The 13,443-nt window shown below is 54.1% G+C and overlaps 1 protein-coding gene across 1 annotated transcript; it reads left to right on the plus strand.

The window, feature by feature from the left end:
- The first annotated feature begins 430 nt into the window (after nucleotides 1-430).
- Nucleotides 431-5,691, plus strand: TULP2 (TUB like protein 2). Its single transcript, XM_044667144.1, has 14 exons — nucleotides 431-466; nucleotides 754-805; nucleotides 984-1,110; nucleotides 1,201-1,338; nucleotides 1,545-1,661; nucleotides 1,743-1,838; nucleotides 1,908-2,063; nucleotides 2,494-2,657; nucleotides 3,143-3,421; nucleotides 3,859-3,971; nucleotides 4,142-4,268; nucleotides 4,339-4,437; nucleotides 4,666-4,837; nucleotides 5,494-5,691. The coding sequence occupies exons 1-14, from the start codon at nucleotides 432-434 to the stop codon at nucleotides 5,625-5,627; spliced, it is 1,809 nt and encodes a 602-aa protein (XP_044523079.1). The 5' UTR covers nucleotide 431; the 3' UTR covers nucleotides 5,628-5,691.
- Nucleotides 5,692-13,443: the final 7,752 nt, after the last annotated feature.

A 13,443-nucleotide genomic window follows, 5' to 3' on the forward strand; every position in this document is an offset into this window, starting at 1 on the left:
GGAGCAAGCTGTGACTGGGGTCTAGGTCCAGAGGCTGAAAGCCAAGGCTTTCGCATCAAGCTGCAGAGGAAGGAGGGACTTTCCTATCCTCAATCCTTAATCACTGTTCTCCAACCTAGAAATAGATTAGCCAGGAGATCAACAGAGCACAAGCAGAAAGCAAAATAGGGGGATCAAGGCCAGGGGGCCTCCCAGAGGAGGCCTTGATATCTGAGAGGGCCCAAACCCTGATGCCACACTCCCACATCCTGAAGGGCTGAGATCAGAAGGCCATACTCCTGTGTCCTGAAGCGGGTTGAAATTGCAGGGCCATGCTCTTGGCTTCTAAGGAGGGTTGCACTGGAGGGCCACATTTCTAGGTCACTGAGAGAGGTTAGACCTCAGGAATAGGGGATCCTATATCCTGAGGCCTGATCCCTGTTATCACCAGGATGTCTCAGGACAGTGACATGTGGAGGAAGGATTCGTGAGTTGCTTTTTCTGCAGGGGTCCAGGAAAGGGAGGGGGGGCTAGAGACCATATATGCCTGTGTCCTAGTGCTAGGGAGTAGGCTAGAGAAAGGGGACTCTGGGGGAGGAAGAGATATTTGGTTCCCTAGGGTAAGGGGACTCCTGGGTCACCAGAAGACAGTGGCCAGAGTTCTTTTCCTTGTGACTTCACAGAAGATCTGCTTTGGTGGTGGTGGTGGGGGGAAACAGCCAGAAGATTTGGGGAGCCCAGCATCAGCCCCAATCTCCATGTCTCTCTTCTCAGGAGTCTGGGTGATGAGCTGGCAGCTGTGAGGCAGCAGAAGCTGGAGCAGCAGGTACCAAGTCCCCTCCCCTTACCCCTGTTCCCGACAAATCCGTGCCCCTGCCTGTTGTGTGACCTCTGATTGGCCACTATGCCTCTCTGGGCCTCAGACTTTCCCTCTGTGAAATGGGAGGGACAAGGTGAGAGCCTTGGGACTAGAGGATCTCTAAGCCCCTGAGGGCCTCCCTCAGAGGCGCCTGTTTGAGAAGAAGCAGCGGCGCAAGCGCCAGGAGCCACTGATGGTCCAGGCCAACCCCGATGCTTCCCTGCGGCCTCGGCGACCCCGGCGGCGGGAGGAGCGCGGCCCTGGGGAGAGTGGTGAGGGCTCGCTAGGGGAGACTGGAGGGCGGCCTGCTGGGCATAGAGCTTCGGCCTGTGGCCAGTGGCAGACCCACAGTCTTCCTCTAGGTCCCGGGAACCCCTTTCTCTTGGAGAACGTGCCGGAGGCACACCTACGGGCGGGCATCCGCAGCATCCAGAGCAATGTTAATTGCGGCGGTGACTGTGGCAGCGAACGCACCCTTCGCCAGATCCCAGCTGGGGCTGGTAAGTCCCGGTCGCCCAGATCTCTCCTCCTGGCAACCTTCAGACCTGCCCCTGCCTTCTGGGACCCACCTCCCCCCGGGAGCCCAGCTGGCCTTTTCCCCAAGTTGCCCCTGTCCTGGGCCCTTTCCCACTCGACCCAAGTCCCCATCAGTCAGAGATCCCGGGGGTCCAACCTCCAGCTCTCAGGTTTTACTCTGTGCTCACAGACAGCTCGGACCCAGAACTGGAGGAGGTCTCAGTGGAGGACAGCCCGGTCTCCCCACCTCCCAGCAAGGAGCTGCCTGGGACTCGGCGCCGGGGATGGCCGGCTCGGCAGCGGCAAGGTGAAGAGGGCTTTTCCGGAGGGCGGAGACACTCGGACCGAGGCCACAGTCCCTTGTTACCTCTCACCCCTACCTCCCTAGGGAGAATGGACAGTCTGCGGGAAGGCAGGTCCGCGAAGACTCCGGTGCACACAGCAGAGAAAGAGAAGGCGGTGACGCCAGAGGAGGAGCGGGAAGGTGAGGAACCCCGGGGGGAAGGGGGCGGGCTCAGGCTGAGGGAGCACCAACGGCCCCTCCCCGCTCCAGGCCAGAACCCCGAAGTCGCCTCTCTGTCTTACTGGGCAGAGCTCGAAAGCCCCACAGAGTCCCAGACCGCGGACGAGGAACTAAGAGAGCCTAGCCTGGGCGGTAGCCAAGGATCCCAGAACGATTTGACGGAGAAAAGTAGGCCTTCGAGGCCAGGTAAGTGAGAAGCCAGGTGGCGGTGGCCACTCCGTCATCACCCCCACCCCATCCACACAAGCGCACGCGCACACGCACATGCACACACGCGCCGTTGCTCCCTAGAAGGAGCCCTGCGTTTGGGCCGCCCACGTCAGCCCCACCACAGAGCCCCAGGCCTCCCATTGCAGCGGAAGCATTTCCAGTTGGCCAGCCCCTTAGACAAGAACCATGCAGGGATCCTGACGCCCCAGAACGCCCGACCCCCGGCATGGCAGCTCCCAGCTCGTGGATGCTACCTTGGGTCCTCCTTTGGACCCAGGAGCTCCAGCCCTCAGCGCCCTCCCCGCCTGCCCCTCCGGGACCCCAGACTTGGGAGGCCCCAACCCAGGGGTCCCGGGAGTCCCGGACCCAGCGGTCCCAGCCCCCAGTGCTCTTCCCGCCTGCTAAGGACCGACACTGCCGCCGCCACCGTTGCCCCCAGAGGAGGAGGAGGAGGAAGAGGAGGCAGAGGTGGCGGACGGTGAGGAGAGCAGGAGCTACGAGGCTTCAGATTCGGGAATAGAACGCAGCTTGCCGCGGGGCCGGGACCACGGAGACTCAGTGTCCAGCAAGGTCAGCTCCGAGTTGAAGAGGGGCCGGTGGACGAAGGGGCCAATCAGAGCTCGGAACGTGCTCGGCGGGGCGGGGCGGAGTGGAAGAAAGCGCCAATTAGAGTGCGGAACTGGCAGGCTAGCCGGCGTTTGTACTCATGGCCAATCAGGATGCAGAGCGCTAGTGAGGCGGAGGCGGGGCCACGGTGGGTGTGTCTGGGTAGGAGAACTTCGGAGTGGCATTCTCGGGGACCAGTGAGCAAAGGGAGCGCTAGGGCGGGGCGGACCGATGGATGTCACGCAGGAGCAAAGTAGCCCGGCCAAGGAACCTCGGAGGCCCCGATCTGGCACTAATTGCCGGTGTCACATTAGGGAAGTAGGGCGCGTCTCTGAGCCTCAGGTACCTTGACCTGTTATACTCGTAAGATGCCGGGAGCGAGGGTCCCCGGGCGGCCAAGGGGAGGGCAGTCCGCACGGGGCGGGACTCACACATAGGCCAACTCACAGGATGAGGAGGAGGACGAGGAGGAGGGGGCTGCGACCTTGGCGCTGGAGTCTCCCGAGGGCCCTAGGGCCAGGACTGGAGCCGGGGACACGGGAAGAGCGCCGCGCTCCCCGCCCCGCGCCCCTGCCCCGCGGCCCGACGAGGACATGGAAGCATACGTGCTGCGGCCGGCTTCTCGCGGCCGGACCGTGCAGTGCAGGATTAGCCGAGACAAGCGGGGTGTGGACAAGGGCATCTTTCCCTTCTACTACCTCTACCTGGAGACGGTAGACGGCAGGAAGGTGTGCCTCTGTCGGGACCCGGGAGCCCCGTGTCCCTTCCCAGGGACCCAGGAGCACAGGCCCCAAATTCCGGATTCTTCCTTTTGTGAACACTAGAGCTCTCAGGCTCCAGGCCCGTGATCCCCGCCCTGAGGCCTTAGCCCCATGGGCAGAGGCTCAACCAGATGCCCCAACCCTAGAAGTCCTAGCCCTGTGATCCAAAATACTAGTTTCCCCCAACCTGGGAACTTGGCCGGTATCCTCCCCGGGCCACCCAAACGCTTTCCTAGGCCCGAGCAGTGTTGCTCCTCACTTTGGGCCCCCAGCCCAGCCCTCCCAGACGGACTCCCAGTCCCTGGCCCCCCAAGAGATGAATTCTCAGCCCTGCCTGTGGAGGGTGGGAGGCAGACTCTAAGACATTTAACTGAGGACCTACACCCCCCCACCCCCACTCCTAGCATTTCCTCCTGGCTGGGCGCAAGAGGAAGAGGAGCAAAACCTCCAACTACCTCATTTCCCTGGACCCCACGGACCTGTCCCGAGATGGGGACAACTTTGTGGGCAAAGTCAGGTGGGCCAGGGCTTAAGGGGTAGAAGTCCGAGGCCTTCCCTCTACAGGCTGGAGAGAGGGGATCCTGGGTCTCTAAGGGGGGAACGGACTGGAGGAAGGGGATGCCTGGGTCCCCAGAAGTGCTTCTGAGAGAGTTGCCCAGACTCCCAGAGGTATTGTCCTACTGGCAGGTCTAATGTCCTGGGCACAAAATTCACCATCTTCGACAACGGGGTGAACCCAGAGCGGAAAACCTTCATGCCGGAGTCTACCCGGATCCGGGAAGAGCTGGGGGCTGTGTGCTATGTGAGAGCTGAGGTTTGCTCAGGGAGGGCAGAGGGAAGAAGGCGAGAAAAGGGCACAGGCACATCCGGGGTCTTTCCGACAGGAAACCAACGTGCTGGGCTTCAGGGGCCCACGGAAGATGACGGTCATCATCCCAGGCATTGACTCCCAGAACCAGAGGCTGAAAGTCCAGCCCCAGAATGTGAGGAGGCGGGGCTGGAAGGGGAGGAGATTCCGGGGTACCGGGAGGGGTGAGGCTGAACACTCACCCATTAGATCCCAAGGGCAAGGATGGACAACTGGGCAAGGGCCCCAAGGGGAAAGCTGGGAGGCCCCCTGGGCCCCCCCCCCCAGTGAGACTGGAATCTGAGGACAAAGCACCCAATGGGTGGGCTGCCGCCAACCTGTGTGGGTGCTTGTCTTCCTCCAGGAGCAGGACTCCCTTCTGAGCCGCCTGCAGAGAGGGGCCAGCCAAGGCCTGGTCCTTCTACAGAACAAGGCCCCGTCCTGGAGTGACGAGAGTGGTGCCTACGTCCTCAACTTCCACGGGCGGGTGACTCGGGCCTCTGTCAAAAACTTCCAGATTGTGCATCCAGATGACCGTGAGCCCGGGGGCGGGGCCACAGACGGGGCGGGGCCACTAGACCGGGGGAGGGGCGGGAAAAGAGCCAGGCGAATGAAGATTGGGGCAGCACAGCAGTCAGTCAACTAGCGCTCTGTAAGCTCTTAAGGCTGCCTCTGCCCTGAAGGAGCTCCCGGTGCAAAGCGGGAAGCTGCCCGCTAACGACTGCGTCCATGTAAGGTAGAGACAGGATCCATCGGGGAAAATCGAGAAAGGGAAGATACAACTCGCATTAATGGGGGCCCAAGAAAGGCTGCAGAGGGTGGGAATTAACTCGAAGGAAGCCAAGAAAGCCAAGACTTGAATGAGGAGGGAGACAGCATTCCAGGAATTGGCTAGGAGAGAGAGAACTAGGGCCTCAGCTCTGGGGCAGGAAGAGAGCCCGGATATCAGCCCGGACCGGGGATGAGCCCAAGAGCCTAGCTCCTACGGCCGCCACACCTTTCTCGACCCCACCTCCGTCCCCGCAGCCCTTAGGCCGGGAAGGGACCCGGACTGCAGCCCCCAGAAGCCCTTGCGACAGAGCCGATGCTGTTCTGTCCTGCTCCGAGATAGCCGCTATGGCTTGTGGGTGTTGTAGTCCCTCGGGTCGGGATGAGGCTGCAGATCTCTGAAACTCCTTCTCCTCTCCTCCAGCTGACTACTTGGTGCTACAGTTCGGCCGCGTGTCTCCGGACACGTTCACCATGGATTTCCGATTTCCCCTCTGCCCCCTCCAAGCCTTCGCCATCTGCCTGTCCAGCTTCGATGGGAAGCTGGCGTGTGAGTGACGCCCCCCAACCCCGGCCCACGTGGGGCTGGTCCCCAATAAAGTGCTACCCTCCCCCCATACAATTTTCGCCTCTTCTTCCTGGTCCCAACCCTTCCCAAGCCGGGAGGAACAAACGGAACCACAAGTCCCATGAAGCCTCTGGGCAGGCGAGGCCCTGAGAAACGCCTAGGCTGACCAGGGCCTTTTGGGAGTAGTAGTTTTTTCCTCTCCACTCCCCCCGCCCCCGGCCACTGGATCCTAGTCCCTCCCTGAGCCTCTGTTTACCAGAGAAGAAACTGAGAGCCCGGAGAGTGAAGCGACTTGCTCAAGGCCACAAAGGTGGCAGATCCGGGGTCGGTGCCTGGGTAGGATGGGGGTGGGGTATCAAGTCCCAGAGAGAGTGAGAAACTGAGGCATGCACGAAGGCGATGACCAGCTGGGGGAGCCCCTTTACTGAATTCTTCAGTTATTTATTCCGACCTCGGGGCACTTCCTTCCCTTTCAGCTCATCAGCCCTTCCAAACTGAGTGGAGTGAAAAGAGCTAGTGCCAGGGTCAGAGAGATATGGAGAGAGCCCAGCGGATAGAAATAAATGCAGAGACATTGATAGCCTCTGGGGAGAGAGGGGGATCAGCAAGGGGCATCACCCTGGGATACTGACAGAACAGTCCCTGCAGAGATCCTAACAAGAGAGTCACAATCAACCACAGGAGGAATCCCATCAGAGCTGCAGGTGGGGAGAGGCTGGAGAGACCAAGCCAGATTTTATGTCACACTTTTGTTTGAGACTTTCTACCTTACAGTGACCTTGGACAAACCACTTATGGCTCGGGCCTCAGTTTCCCCATCCGTAAAATGATTGGGTTGGCCTAGCTGGCCTCTGATGTCCCTTCCAGCTCTGGATCTCGCATCCTGGACTTGATTCCACATTTGGGGCACAGCTTGCCCTCTACTGCAGGTGCTCCCTGGGCTCCCAGATGGCCTTCGAAGCTCGAACCCCACCAGCATATCCAGATGCCCTCCACCAGCCTCCTGCCTCCCTATAGCCCTTGGTGCTCTCACTCCAAATTCCCCCAAAGCCCCCACTTCACAGTTGGCTCTGGCTCCCATCACCACCAAGTTGTCTTAAAGACAAACTGAAGAAGGGGCAGCTGGGTAGCTCAGTGGAGTGAGAGTCAGGCCTAGAGACAGGAGGTCCTGGGTTCAAACCCGGCCTCAGCCACTTCCCAGCTGTGTGACCCTGGGCAAGTCACTTGACCCCCATTGCCCACCCTTACCACTCTTCCACCTATGAGACAATACACCGAAGTACAAGGGTTTAAAAAAAAAAAAAAAAAAGACTGAAGACCTTGTGACTGCTCTGGAGCTCATCCCAATTTTCTGGATGAGATCACAGAGTGGTCCCCTAAGAAGAATGAACTGAGCCTGGTGGAAAAGGTAGGGGGCTGTGAGATTAGGAGGAAAAGGATCAAGGAAGGGCTCAACCCCATGCTCAGTGTTCTAGAACCATCTCCAACATACCAAGTCTGAACTAAGTTCCCCAGCCTCCCAACCTACTCTTCCCCAAATCTCCCCCAAGCTCTGAGGGCATTGTTGTCTTCCATTCTTCCCTCTTCCTCTCCCTATATATCCAGTCACATGCCAAATATGGCTTCTTCCTCCACAATACCTTTGGCATCAACTCCAACCCTTCTAGTCATAAGACCAGGAGTGTAGTTCAGGGCCTCGTCCCTCTACTGGCCTAATGCAAAAGCCACTTCATTGCCCCGTCTGCCTCCAATGTCCCCTCTTGAGCGCTCCTCACAACTGCCCAAGTGATAATCCTGACGGACATCCCAGCTCAGGAAACCCCCCCAGGCTCCAGAATCAAATCTAGACTCTCTGTGATACATTCTACAGCAAGATTCCAGTTGCCCTTTCCAGACTATCCCTTCCCTTCCTATGTTCTATGGTCCCACCAAACAGGACTCTCTGTTGTTCTCCTTGGCCCCACCATTTCCCATCTACGATGCCTTTGCGTTGACCATCATCCTCCATGCTTGGAATTCTCTCCTTCTCTCTCTCACTTCTTGGAATCTCTTCTCATTTGTCCTCTTCAGCATGAAGCCTTTCCTGGTCTTCCCCAACCACCACCACCCTGGCACAGGCCCAATCTAGTAGTGTCCTCTGCAAGTTAGCTTGTGTTTCCTCGGTGTGCGCTCGTACCTCTTCCGAGAGTGCCAGCTCTCAAGAGACTTTTTATTTTTTCTCTTTTTCCAGCGCGTAGCCCGACAGCCCAGTGCCTGGCACACTCACCAATGAATATTTGCTTGTTGATTGGCTGAGCTCTCTAAACCCATCCCTAGCCGGCAGTCCCACCACTATCCACCCTTAGAAAAGTCGCTTTCCCAGAAGGCATTTCTTCATCCACTGAGCCAGCAAAGAAGGAGGAGTTGGGACAAAGCATTCCCTCCAGGGCACGGGGCTCCCTCTCCCATGAGTAGACGCCATGTCCCCGGGGAGAACATGTCCAAACCCAAAGCAGAATGGCCTTCCCCATCATGGAGGTCTTCCAGCACAGTCTCTTGTTGAGTGTGCAAAGGAGGGACTTAGCCGGTGTGCACAGTTTTCCAGCTCTCTGAAGCTCTAATTCTATGTGGCCATGGGACATTGAACGACGGAGCTCCATGAATGTGGGCCATTGTCTGGACTGAGAGCAGAAATCTTAGAGCAACCAATCAACATTTATTAAGTGCCTACTATGTGCCAGGCACTGGGCTAAGAGCTGAGGATACAAATGGAGGCAAAAGATAGCCAGTCCATGACGGGTACTTAGGTGGCTCAGGTGTTAGAAAGTCAGGCCTGGAGATGGGAGGTTCCAGGTTCAAATCTTGCCTCAAACACTTCTTAGCTGTGTGACCTTGGGAGTTTCAGGGTTCAAATCAGGTCTCAGGTACTAATTAGGTGTGTGACCCTGGACAAGTCACTTAACCATCTTGGCATATAGGATAGGGGTTAGAAATATTGGACTTTCCCTGGGTGGTGTAGGGGATAAGAGTCCTCTGCCTCCTCTTCCCAGGTGTGTACTCCAGATTAGGAATGCTGGGAAGCCCGGCCTCTAATGAGAGAGGAGGGAGGCCCATAGTCCTCTGCTTGTTAAACCCCTGGAGATGCATTACGGAAAGCTTAGGTTGAAGTCATTTCTAGTTTTTCCCCAGGAAGTTTGGGTGCTGGGATTTGTCGCCTACCAGCACAAGAAGGGCCGAACCCAAATGCATTCTCACGAGAGCACACAGTAGGTCCTCAATAAACATCACTTAACTGCACATCCAACAAAAGTTTACTTGCTATGGATAGTTGCTCTCTTACCCCTCTGGGTGACACCCCTGGAAGGCTGGGTGGGCAGGAGCATGACTGCTGTGACTCTCAAGTTCTGAGGATCATCCCAAGGTTCCCTTCTGAGCACCACTACGGACCCTCGCCATCAGCGATCTGCCCCAGGACAACTAGCTGCTACAAGAAGCACGTATTTACTAAGAGGCCCCCGTAAAAAAGGTAGTCCTAAAGTATTCCCCCAAATGCGGGCCCGCTGTGTAAATAGAAATTTTGTATCCCTGAACTACATTTCCCAGCATCCCTTTCCTTTTCGTCCCCAAGTTGCGTGCTTCCGTTGTATCCATAAAGGTGTGTGGAGCCGCCCTCGCTCTCTCTCCTGCTGGTGGTGCTCTGAGCTCTTGCTGCCCCGTGTGTGGGATCCCGGGAAGCTTTTTTCTTTCCTGAGGCTATTATTTTCCTTTTGCTTCAAGTTATTATTTTTTTTTTTAAAACCCTTACCTTCTGTCTTAGAGTCAATAACTATGTATTGGCTCCAAGGCAGAAGAGTGGTAAGGGTAGGCAATGGGGGTCAAGTGACTTGCCCAGGGTCACACAGCTGGGAAGTGTCTGAGGCCAGATTTGAACCTAGGACCTCCCGTCTCTAGGCCAGGCTCTCAATCCACTGAGCTGCCCAGCTGCCCCCTGCTTCAAGTTATTTTTAATAAACTTCAGAAAATATAATAGTTGGAGTATCTAGATATTAATTTTAATCTCACACTGCCACTGCTTTCCCATGAAGAGAGCCAGCATCTCTGGGGTGCTGAGGCCCACATGGCGGTGGAGAGTGCCCTCCTCTGCAGGTGGCCCCCTCAGACCAACTCCAAAGATCTGGGCCTTTACTGAGTCCATAGCCAGCGCCATTTTCTGCCGCAGAAGGATCACCCATCTCACTGTATTTCTCGGTGGACCTCCCCCAGACCATCAGCCACTGCCTCTTCCCAGGCCTCCCAGAATGCATTTAGACCTTAAAGGACCCACAAGACTGCTGATCCACTCCCAAATTGGGATGCTCAGGAGATCAAGGCAGTTGGAGGAATGGTGACTTGCCCAGGGTCACACAGCCAGCAAGTGTCTGAGACTGGATTGGAACTCAAGTCTTCCTGACTCTGGTCCATGTAAGAGGGGAAAATGGGAATTATTATGGTTGGACTAGATATTTAAGGTTTGGTCACCAGAAATTGATTAACTGGATTTCAAAATGAAAAAGACCCAAGTCAGGATGATTTTTATGGTGTTTTATTTAGACTTAGGAAGGTTGAAGGTAGGGAAATTGAGAGAGAAAAACTCTGGCACAGACCAGAGGCTAGAACCAGGTGGGGATTCAGAGGCCCCAGCAGAGGGGCACAGAGGTGAATTAAACAAGGCTTCTTGCCACAAGGCCTTTTAGAATTAGAGAGGCCTCTTTGAGGCTGGAGCCTCCAGAAACACCAAGGGAAGTGAAAGAGAGTCAGCCTAACCTACTCACATGACAATTCAAAGGGAGGCAGTCTGAGGTCTCACCAGAGATCCTTCCACACCAAGTTCAAAGCACCCAAAAGCTCCCCACAGGAAGTTACCATCATATTTAAAAGGTAGCAGCTTTCCTCACTTCCTGCATCCACCTCCAATTTCAAGTGGACAAATGGCAGCCTCAACTCTGTTTTGGACTGCCCAAAGGGCAGTCCCTTGTTTTTGATTTGTCACTTACTGTCAGGTGTGTATCACAGACCGCCTCCTCCTCACTTAATTCTAAGTTGGGTGGGGTGACATTATTTCTGGTGGCTAAAGTCTAGAGAATGAATGAAGGTGAGCTAATTCCATTTACACAGCCAGGAGTGGCCCCCCGTGGCCTCAGGTGTCCTTGACACTCATCCCTCCTTGCCTCATCAGAGCCAAGAGCCTCAGAGAAATAATAAATGGGAAGCAGAGGAGGACTCCAGGCTGTGCCCTGGGTCTCCCAGGTGAGTGGCCTGGTCCAGGATGCTGCAGGGATGCGGCTGTTGCCTGGTTACAAGGCTCTGAGCTGCTGCTGCCCCCTGGTGGAGCAAATGGAGATGGCAGCAGCCAGCAGCACTGGGATGAGGAACCCAAACAAGGAAGCTCGCCACCTCCCAGGAAATCCCATTCCCCACAGCCTTCCAAGCAGCTGCTCTCTCTTTTCCACCCAAAACAGAAGAGCTAAAACTGTCTTGGCTTGTCCCAATGATCATCTCAGCCCTCAGTGGGCAGAAGAACCACCAAAGGGAAATGCTATTCCTGGTGGGATTCTCACGGATGCTGGAAGCCAGGGTGGAACTGGGAGCGAAGGCCACGTCCTTCCGTCCTTCCTAGAGTTTGTGTTGAGGAAGGAGAGAGAATCTCTAGACTCTGGAAAAGCAGATTTCAAAGAGTTTGTGGAAAGAAATGTGGGGGGGCAGCTGGGCAGCTCAGAGGATAGAGAGCCAGGCCTAGAGAAGGGAGGTCCTGGGTTCAAATCTGACCTCAGACACTTCCCAGCTGTGTGACCCTGGACAAGTCACTTAACCCCAATTACTTAGCCCATACTGCTCTTCTGCCCTGAAACCCATACACAGTAGTGATTCTAAGATGGAAGATGAAGGTTAAAAAAAATGCTAAAACTCAGAATGAGATCAGCTTCAACAAGCCAACTAAGGATCAAAAAATGGGGTAGGCTTTTAAAAATGTATTATGTAATGTATTGTTTTATTATGTAATGTCACAACGATCCTAGGGCAGCTAGGTGGTGCAATAGATAGTGAAAGACCCGAGTTCAAATGTGACCTCAGACATTTATTAGCTTTTGTGTAATTAGAAATCTTGAACCCTTGGACTCCATCTTCCAGAATTCTTTTTCATCTCCCAGAATCCTTTTCTCTTCGTCCATGTAGCATCCTTACCTATCGTGAATAAATTTGCGGTAACCCTGCCCACTCGCTCTCTTCTCTCCTGACTACAGCTGGGTTAGCTCCCTATTTACTCTAGCTTTGAATTTCCTTTACTTCAAGTTACTATTAATAAATCCCATTAAATATAATACTTGGAGATATTATATATTAATTTTTAAACGTACACTGTGTGACGGAGAGCAAGTGTTTTATCCTGTTTGCCTCAGTTCCTCATCTGTAAAATGAACTGGAGAAAGGTAACAAGCAAAAGATGGAATGACTGATGAAACAAAGGTCTGATCTTCTGAGTGTGTTTATTTATTAAGAAATGTATGCCAATTGCCTAACAAATCGGGACGAGGCCCCTTCCTCAGTTTAGAGCTGGACCCGGACTGCAGGAGGAGACGGACCTTTATAAATTAAAAATGCTCAGCTAAAACCAGACAATTAAAAGGAAACAATACAAATTAAGTCATCTGATTTCTAATTGGAGAAAGATGAGGGACTTTCCAAGTTGGGGTGAGAGGAGAGGGGAATAAACAGGTGTAATTGTCCCTGAATTCAGGAAAAGAGATGTCCCACTCCCCCGGAGGATCTGTACGCAATCAGAGGAACGTGGAAAGGGTCACTGATTGGTCAGTAGGAGGCCAGTTTCCAGATAAGACCTGGGTGGCTTGACATGTACAATTAGGAGAAAGCTCCTTGCATCAGTCTTAGGATCTGACTGCATTTCGGGCCAAGACCACCTAGTTCCTTGGTTAGGGTCTCTAAACAACAGGTACCGACGGTCTGGCTTCTCAGCCACACAGGGCTAGGTTTCCTCTCAATTCCTACAACTGAATACACTTTTCTCGCCAGACAGACAATGATTCAATATCATTGAATAAAAAGGGAAGTGAGCTTGTTGCAGAATGGAGCCACGAATTGGAGTCAGTGTGCTTCGCTCAGATCTCACAGTTCACCCCTTGCTGTCCTGAGCTCCTCCATTCCCTTGTAGAAGGAAATGGCAAATCATTCTTTTTTTTATCTTTTCTTTTCTTTTCTTTTCTTTTCTTTTCTTTTCTTTTCTTTTCTTTTCTTCTCTTTTCTTTTCTTCTCTTTTCTTCTTTTCTTTTCTTTATTATTATTATTAGTATTGTGTTTTGTTTTGTTTTTAGAATATATTTCCCACTTGACCCCCATTGCCCACCCTTACCACTCTTCCACCTATGAGACAATACACCGAAGTTAAGGGTCTAAAAAAAAAGAATATATTTCCTCCCCACCACCACCCTCCCCGTAGCCGACATGCAATTCCACTGGGTTTTACATGTATCATTGGTCAAGACCTATTTCCATATTATTGATAGGCAAACCACTCTTGTATCTTTGCCAAGAAAACCTTAAATGGGCTCATGAAGAGTCAGACATGACTGCAACAACTCAAGAAGAACAACACTGTCCTGAGGGATGTCATCTCATCCCCTTTTTACAGATGAGGAACCTGAGGCTGATAGCAGATGAGACACTTACCAAAGCTCACACCATTAGGATCTAAGGTAGGATTTGAACTTGGACCTCCCTGGACTCCAGGCCAGGACTCTACATACTATGCTATCCAGCTGTCTCTCTTGGGGG

The sequence above is a fragment of the Gracilinanus agilis genome, chromosome 3 (assembly GCF_016433145.1).
Source record: "Gracilinanus agilis isolate LMUSP501 chromosome 3, AgileGrace, whole genome shotgun sequence".
Taxonomy (NCBI): domain Eukaryota; kingdom Metazoa; phylum Chordata; class Mammalia; order Didelphimorphia; family Didelphidae; genus Gracilinanus; species Gracilinanus agilis.